Source organism: Pomacea canaliculata, linkage group LG7 (assembly GCF_003073045.1).
Source record: "Pomacea canaliculata isolate SZHN2017 linkage group LG7, ASM307304v1, whole genome shotgun sequence".
Classification (NCBI taxonomy): domain Eukaryota; kingdom Metazoa; phylum Mollusca; class Gastropoda; order Architaenioglossa; family Ampullariidae; genus Pomacea; species Pomacea canaliculata.
In genome coordinates, this window is record NC_037596.1 from 28,079,703 (window position 1) to 28,088,859 (window position 9,157).

The 9,157-nt window shown below is 36.4% G+C and overlaps 1 protein-coding gene across 1 annotated transcript; it reads left to right on the forward strand.

Moving 5' to 3' along the window:
- Positions 1-129: 129 nt before the first annotated feature.
- Positions 130-7,983, forward strand: LOC112569086. Its single transcript, XM_025246753.1, has 6 exons — positions 130-224; positions 495-570; positions 3,431-3,595; positions 4,003-4,076; positions 5,786-5,835; positions 7,910-7,983. The coding sequence occupies exons 2-6, from the start codon at positions 501-503 to the stop codon at positions 7,923-7,925; spliced, it is 375 nt and encodes a 124-aa protein (XP_025102538.1). The 5' UTR covers positions 130-224; positions 495-500; the 3' UTR covers positions 7,926-7,983.
- Positions 7,984-9,157: the final 1,174 nt, after the last annotated feature.

Genomic DNA, 9,157 nt, shown 5'->3' on the forward strand with positions numbered 1-9,157 from the left:
ATATTGATGGGATAAGGCCAGGTAATACATAAGGGCTGAATGCCGCAGTATAGAAACATTAAAAGACTGTATTTATAACCACGAATACAGTAGGAGGCGATTTCTGAAAAAAGCGGATTCAGCTTTTACCTACAGGGATTGTCTTCTCTGAGTCACATCACGACTCATTCATTCACCAAGAAGTCTTTAAAATAGGACCTCTGCTGACACGATCACATCACTAGGTACGATCTATCTTTTACTTAGTTTTTTGCAGGTGTATAGGTATATATATCTGCATGTGAGTGTGTTTATGGGTATGAGAATGTGTATGTATGCGTACATTTTATGTACGTGTGTGTTCGTGCATGACAAGACACTGGAGGCAGTGAGGAAAATGGATGCTTTAAAAGAAAGAAAAAAGGAATCTTTAAATTGTTTTATGTGATAGGAATGTTTTTTTTTCTCATCATCTACCTTTTACGATTTTTGTGCATCTTTTTTTACCTTGGTAGTTTTCCATGGAAATCATGCTAAAGAAACATCTTCTGCTGATCACCATGCTGTTCTGGGGGAACATTTTTACCGATGGTAGGTTTTTTTTTGCACCCCGAGTATCCTTAAAAGATACAAACACTTTTCTGTTTCTTTCTCTTATAGTGTCTGCCAAATTTCATGCTAGTGAAATGTGACTGAAGTATGTAAAACACAACCTGATTTCGTAGAGGCCACTTGTCCTGCTTTAAACATGCAGTAACTGTGTCTGCAATTTGTCAGGATATATTTCTAAAATCTCTGATTGTTAAGACGTTTTACTGACTCATACTAACATAGACAATTTCAAAGATTGTGCCAACAGCTACTTGAGCGGCCCGGTGGCGCAACGGTTAGCGCCTGTCACCAATACAGTGAAGGTTGGCTGCCCTGAGTTCATTTCTCGTCTCGGGCACGCTGTTCTTTCTCTGCACGTGGCATCTGTTTACAGGGCTGGCTGCCTTGCCGTAATATAGCCTCAGTTGCTGGCACGGCGTAAAACACCTATTTCCCCGACAGCTACTTCGAAAAAGTTTTCAATAAAAGCAACATCTATGTGCATCCTGCCTGTCGGGCGATGGTGAGTAGGTCATGTACGGGACTACTCACCTTCATAATTTAGTTCTGGTCACCTAGCGCCAAACACTCTCTGCTGTGCCTTCTAGGAAATTCTTCCCCAAAGTGTTACAAGGTCAAATCAGAACAGGTTAAGCTGCAAGTGGTTTCTGGTGGTTTCTAGTGTCCTACGGATATTAAATTCTCTGAACATAGAATTTATAGTTTTGTATAAGATCCAAAGCGGCCTCCTCAGGGACTTGTCCCGGAATGCCTGGATTCTTTTCTTCTCTCCTTATCGAAAAGCAGAGTCCACATTTCACATCTGTAGATAGGATCGGTGCAAACCTGTACAGATTGTTTTAGTAAAACGGATATCGTGGATGCGCCAGACAATAACAAACAATAACATTGCTACAGTTGCTGTTATGACCTTGATGCTGATATCTGACGTTGAGATGCTGACTTTGGTGAAGGTGGGCACCAAGTACTTAAAGCTGTCTACTTCTTCGAGCTGTACTCCTTTCATGCATGTATATGCTTTACCGTCGCCAATGACTATAATTTCACTCGTGCTGGTCTCCATTCCATATTCATATCAACTATCAGTCTAAGGTAAAGGATTACAGTCTTAGTTCCTGCTATCATTTCGAAGTGAGTTAAATAATGTAGGTTGTACATTGGGCTTTTACCGATGGAAATGAAAATCTGTTTGTTTTGAAGAATTAAACGTATATGTTTTCCAGAAAAAAGTTTGAACAACACAGGCATAAGGGGATACCCTTGATGTATGCCGGCTACATATGCTGTTTCCTCCCCACTTGCTGAGCAACTCAGTTGGGGCATTGCTAACGCCAGGTCACTTTCTTCCTTTTAGACTTCTTATCACTTTTTTGACCTCTTATTGTAGAACTGGTAAGTTTTGCAGGTTCACTTGTAGTCTTGTTGTTATTAAGGATGCTACCATCTGTATTTAGCTTGGCGATGCTCAGGTGTTTGCAATATTTAGTCCTTTGGTTTACAGCAGTGCTTTTTGTGAAAATGCGGTCGTTGTTGTCTTTAATGACTGAAGTCTTGCGTTTACTTTACTTGAAGAGGGTCTTACATATTTGATAGGCCTTCTTGCTGTCACCCTGTTCCATTCGCTTCTGGAAGCTGCAGCCAGGGACATAAGCCATTGGCGGAGGCTGATCTATGCAGCCGCCATAAACTTTAAGCTTTGAGACCAACCATTGGCAGATACTTGGTTAAAAAGAGCAACGTCAATGACTACATCCAGCAGTCATCCCTACAATAGTGTTCTGGTTCCCCACCTGTGTCAGACTCTGCGCTTCCACTTGAGTGTTGCGGACATACCTGAGAATCAACAAGCATAAATAAATTGCCCATCTTCATCTTCTTCGAAAGGAAGGACAAATAATAATAAAAACATTTGGAAGCCTAGATTGCAACGATCATACTCATCTATATTTTTGCAATTCTTCGTCTTCGTGACATTTTTAGTCCCTCGTGTTGGCTGTTGCATTATTTTGAAAATCAAACATAACATCTAATGAGCAAGAAATGGGTTTTCTCTGCTTTCAGACTCATTAAGTCATTTTTTTCTTTTTTTTGCTCACTTACCTACCCCACCTCTCTCTCACACATACAGACAGTTTTTTTTCTTCTTCCTCACTTCTTTAAAACCTAACCACTCTTTCACACGCAATCTCTCTCTCACACAGAGGTGAACGAGAATATGTTAAAATCGATGCATTAACAATCTCCGTGACGGGCAGTAAGATTAAAGAATAATTGTTTTCCCTTATGCTTTAAACCCAGGGCTGAACTACCGAGAGTAGATTGAGATTCAGATCAGAGTTTTCTTTACAGAAGCATGTGGATATGTAATGTCTCATCCCTCCCACTATATGTTTCCTATGTCATTGCATAATAAGGCAGCTCTCTTAAGTAGGGCTTCAACATGCAAAGCCATTGGTCTTTTGTGTTCTTACTGGTAAAATTAATTAAAGGAAAGTCGTTTGATAATCGAAAAAAATCATTAATTCATACATTGAGCAATGTTAATGGAGTCGAGGAAAATCCCATAACACACTCATATATGCAAACATGAGAGCATAAACACACATGGAGACACACATATTCTCAAACAGATGTATCACGGGCTTTTTCTTTTTTCTCACTTTTGCTAGTTTTCATGCTACCCATTAACAGAAGCAGTGATTCTTTAAGTAACTTCTTTTTTTCAAATTATACATAATTTGTTTATTTTTAATAGAGAAATAAAATTTATACTTATTTATTAACGTCTAGTACATTATTAGTGAGGTAAAACATAAAATGTTTTATTTTTCGTTATCAGGGTTACAGAATAATACAGAAGACAAACCAGATGTATCAAAAGAAACGACAACTATAACAGTTAAAGACAACAATGCCCAGTCTACTGACAATTCTTATACTACCAAAGTTGCTTCTGGGTGCACAATAGGAGGTGCTGCGATCACGACTTTGGTTTCAATTATGTGTGAGTCTCATTAAATTGTCTTAAAATATGACATTTAACTACAGTTGTTTTCTTACATTGTATGAATAAGTTACATAGTATGCAGTCGAAGGGAAGAGTGGATTTCCCTGCATCAAATAATAACCATATTAGCGGCACAAAAAAACTTCAAAGAGTTTAGCCAACTTATTTGAGGTAACGGTCAATCCTATTCAGCTTCAATTTCCCTTACGCATGAAAAAGAAAACTTCTATTAAGCTTGGCATATAACATATTAGATTCATTATATTTGTCGTTGTTTTTGAAATATTGTTGATTGAAAGATAAAACACTTTATTACATGCTATCTTAAAGGGTGTCAACATGCGGAAATACATTTTAAGCATTACCAATGCGATTATTATAGTTGTTATACGCTTATTTTTCAGGGAGAATACTGAAAAAGAGACGGAGCAATAAAAACAACTATAAATATAATAATAATGACAACACGACACCTTGGGTAAGAGAAGTAGGTAGTATCTGAATCAATAATAAATAAAAATAAATTTTTACAATATATTGGAACACATTTGACTGATTATATATAATACATTGGAACCTGGGTTAGCGAACGCCTCCGATAGTGAACATTTCGGATAACGAACAAAACATTCGTTGACAATTTGCACCGGATAACGAACAAAACTTCGGATAACGAACAGCCACGTCACCCACACGCGACCGAACAGCATGTCAGACCAAGTATCATTGGCGCTCGAGACACAGTTACGATCAGTCGTTCGTTATCTTTATCTGTGCGCATCCTTCTTAGTGACTTTTGTGATTAAAGTGGTGGGAATTGCAATTGTTTGCAGAAAAGTCTTTCCCGAACAGTGCGACAGGCAATAGTAGCCTAAACATGTTCATTGACAATGTGATGTCGTATTATCCAAAAAAAAAAAGCAGAAGGAACAGACACTGGACAAGTTTTTTCCTTCAAACTCAAAGCTACAGAAAAGGGAAGTCACCCCATTTTACAATGTCACGTGTGCTCATGGAGGGGAATCCAATCAGTAATTCCACCCCTTCCTCTCCACACCTCCATCCACCCACGCCGTAAAAACGGCAAGTTTTCTTATGTTTAAATGCATTCGTTAATGTGTTTATGTTTATTTAACTCCATTTATATTGCATTATAACTGTTCTCATTAAAACAAATACCTATACATGTATAGCCTGTAACTTTCAAATATTAGCGAGTCAACAGGGGCTGGTAAACAATTAAATCTATTTCCTTTATTTCTTATGAGGAAAATAGTTTCGGATAACGAACATTTCGGATAACGAAGAACTTTCCAGAACGGACTGTGGTCTCTAACCGAGGTTTCACTGTATATGTGTTTTCGAGAGAAGGGAAGAGAATAAATAAAGATAGAAACATTGATTTTGACAAGCTTACAGCACCATTTCAGTTGAGCGTTTAATTTTGTTATATTATTTTTTTTATAATTTATACTATTTCACGAAAAGGTCAGTTTGCATGGGGCAGGATTAAACAGAGTTTCATCATTGCTGCTAAATTCAAACAAAACAAGCTGTTTACTATTATAACCATTGAAACAACCATTCAAAACTTTGTAAATAAAAGTTAAGTATCAATAAATACCTAAAACAAACTTAGAAGAATATTTTGACATATTACTTTTTCACATCTACTAAAATTACAAACTCTTTTAGTCTAAGGATAGACAAAGTAACATTTGCTCAGTAATTTGTTTAGAGCCTTTATTAGAAACTATTCTCTTTACATATCCTTTGATAACAACCATTTGAATCCGCCAGCTTGACAAAAAGACTACAGTCTCCATAACTTTTTGAATCACGTGTCCTTTCATTTCTGTGCCCCAGTCATTTGTAAAGGTGTGTTGATGTGCATGGAATGCTCTAGTCATTTTTAGTATAAAGTAAGGCTTAGTTTTCCTTCTATTATGTAATCACAATATCATGTGGTAACCAGTTTACTATGAGAAAGTAATCAAGTGCAGGATACTTCAAAGAAAACACGTATCTGTGCCTATGCACAACATATTTGCTTTGACTAGTAAATTTCAGTATTATTAACTAAAATTGAAATAGAATGTACATGAAAAACTTCAGAAAAAAAGGTATCAGGTGTGTGAATATTAAAGAACATCTTGTCAATGACTTGTATTTTACGTCTTTTTTCAGAGGTGTTTGGTTATTTCTGCAGATACAGACTGTTGTAATTGTTTTATATGGTACGTATAATTTCTACGGCAATATTTAATTAACATTTTACTTAAATACCTAAAATTAAGTTCGATAAATAGCTTTTATCACATACATAACTCTTTAAAATGGACATCTTTTGTTTTTCAAATGCCAGAACGGTACCAGTGGAACACTGGGACTAACTGGGATCATATAAACAGGAATTAGGGATAGACCCCTTGGCAAAGGTCACAAACTCTGAGTTGTAGTTTTACCAACAGCTCCATAATGTTATGCAAGCAGTACAGAAGAGAATATTGTTGTATTAGGTTAGAAATGCGCCAGACGATTATCGGCAATGGGCAGAAACAATGGGTAAACTTGGAATAGTCGAAACCAACGAAAGAGTAATCAGAGTCCAGTGTAGTAAGTTTGCATACAGCCATATACAACAGGATATAGAATGACACCAGGTGACAGGTAACCAATAGAAGTTAACACAATCGAAGACAGCAATGGCTATTTTACAGAAAACACTGCTGTACTCAACAGATAGACTAAACTTTGCAAAGACTTGTAAAAGATTCAAATGAAGACAGAAGCTTTCATCTTTCAACACAACTAGAGTAGAACAGTGACATGTATCTAAAGACCTACCAGTCCAGAGGAAAGAGATCGGAAGAGAGGTATTCAGTCTGAAAAGGGAGAATGACAACGATGAAACCGGAGCTGCGTTTTTGTGACATTTAAAGAGGATCCGGGCCTTAATGCTCTGTGCCAAAGTATTTACAAACGCAAAAATGGGCATAAAAATTGAAGCAGTTACTAGTCGCATCTCTTTCGAAAAAGAAACAGCAAACAGCGCAGAACTACATGGCTATAAGCTTAATCATTAGCCCAAGTAAAGTCCCGCTGAAAATAGAGAACCATCGCCGATGAACCGCTAGCAGAACACACTGGCCCAAGACCAGTTAGGGTTAGTTAAACAGATTGCATTGTGATCGAGAAGCATCTTAAGCATCAGCGGGCTTCTATGACAACTTCGTAAAACTGCACTTTAAACATGTTTTTGTAACGTCTGGCACGAGCGCTTGAGAAATTCACAAGCCTATATTATAGAGAAACGCGAGCTAAACTGTTGGATAGCAAATAGGAAAGTATTCTCGCACCATAGCAGGCGTTCATCAAAAGCTACCTCTATCACCTGTGCTGCTCGATATATTCCTGGAGAATACCATGCATAAAACCCGCCAAGACCATCAAACCATTTTCATCGGTGTAAGAATGATTTGCAAGATCTTTCCAAAAGACTGAAAGACTTTTAGACCTTATGTTAAATGCAGAATAGCTATGATAAGAGTGAATTCGTAGCCATTGGAAACAGAAACGTAGAGATCAACATAAACGGGTTACGGCTCGCAGAGGTAACTAGTTTTCATTTGGGAAAAACTCTCCCAAGGAACGTCAGCTACACAACGGATTCTTCCATTAGAATCAGGAAAGCCCTCAATACGTTTCATTGCCCCTTAGGAAACGTTCTAATAGACGTCTCAGATTTTATCAAATAAATTAAAATTATTGCTTTGACAACATGTCTTGTAAATAAGGCTTTGAAAAGGTTACCTATATGTATTTAAGATACAAAAATCACATCTTCTATTCTATGCACAATTTAGTTACAATCTAGCTCTGTCTACATTGTCATATGGTTTCTTTATTTAATATTCTTTGATATTTGTACTATATCACAAAGTAATTTTGCATCATATCACTGATATAAAGATGTAATGAATATTTCTAAAGCATTTGTTCTATTTTTATGCAGAATACAAAGCCTTTTCAATCACATAACCCAGAGAAGCAAATTACCTGATATCTTGAAAAAAGTTTGCATAGCCTTAAAATAATATTTTAGCAAAAAGTTTTTATAAGAAATATGAATATAATTCTTTTTGTTGTACACTGTTTATACTGCTTATACCATCGATACTATTAGACCCGTCGTCTAATTTTCTTCAGTTGTAAGTACAGAGGAGGATTGTTAGACTAATCCTATGACTAAATCTATGAACAAACTAACTCTCGTTATACTTTATAATCCAACTATTAAATCCATTTCAGCATGCAAGAAATATGAACGGAAAGATAAGCTATCAACCAGAATAGGTGCGTCAGTTTTTTTGTTTGTTTTTGTCTGAGTGCAGTGCCTACGAGGGTGCGTGCGTGTGTGTGGACGTTTATGTTTGTGTGATGTGCGTGTGTGTGCATTTCGTGCGCGCGCGCGCGTGTGTGTGTGTGTGGGGGGGGGAATGAGAGACAGAGTGTGTGACAGTGTTAATTTTTAAAAACATAACATTTGCATAAACAAATTTGTGCAGAAACTGCTCAGCTTTGTCAGAGAAACCTGTTTACGTATGTTTTTATTTACAGGCCATTGCCGCAACCCAAACCGTGGACCTTCTAAGCTATAAATGTTTTCACGTTCATTGACAGCAATTTCTTTATAATTACCTTAAAGGGGATGATATAAATTTTGTTAGTATGAGATTGGTAGAGCCTGTTTATAATTATTTAAAGGGAATATTGTATATTTAGTTTCTTGTTACTAACATTTTCAGATCATGTATTTTAGGAATGTCAATCTTTTGAAGTACATAGCTGCACTATAAAAAACGTGAAGCGACTAAAATTTTTTGGTGAATATTTTAACTTTTTAATTTTTTAATTAATTGCTATTTATATTATATGTTAAAATAGAGAGACATGTTTGTTTTGAATACTTTGCAGCGCACTAATATTGTAAAACAATTGTGAGACAAGTCTTGCAGGAGACGAATGGCAATTAAACGAGAAGCATACATTTAGTGTTATTTTCTGATTTTGGTGAGTTTTTAATTCTCAAAAACCCAACAAAAGTGTTATCAATGTTTAAAGGTTTTTCACCTTCAGCTAGACAAGTGAGATGAAGGTTAGTATATTTTTCATGTAAAATTTCTTTGTTTTAAACGTTTTACTCATTCTGTTCGAGATAAAGCAGGCGATCGTGGAACATGGTGTTACTGTTTTAAGATACCTTTCTCGTGGCTGTCAGAAACCTTCTTTCTTTCTGAGCATTTACCTTTTTGAACGACATTGTCATAGAATGTTTTTTTTAAAGCAATTGAAATGATAACACATAATTTTTCAATGGATGGATGCATAAATAAATGTGATGGAACACGTCTTATCTTTTGTTGCTCTTTCTTAAAATTGCGGGGCTGTGAGAATCATTACACCAACAAGTTTTAAATCTTTTGCGTGCTTTACATATTGCGTGCTTTATATATGCACCATATTGTCTTGTCGATGTATCTGACATGTTTAGTTTGA

Excerpts from the sequence above, each read along its gene's own strand:
- LOC112569086 (XM_025246753.1), top strand. The coding sequence starts at position 501 with ATGGAAATCATGCTAAAGAAACATCTTCTGCTGATCACCATGCTGTTC. Across the intron at positions 571-3,430 it reads GGGGAACATTTTTACCGATG|GGTTACAGAATAATACAGAA; the intron begins GTAGGTTTTTTT and ends TTTCGTTATCAG. Across the intron at positions 3,596-4,002 it reads GACTTTGGTTTCAATTATGT|GGAGAATACTGAAAAAGAGA; the intron begins GTGAGTCTCATT and ends CTTATTTTTCAG.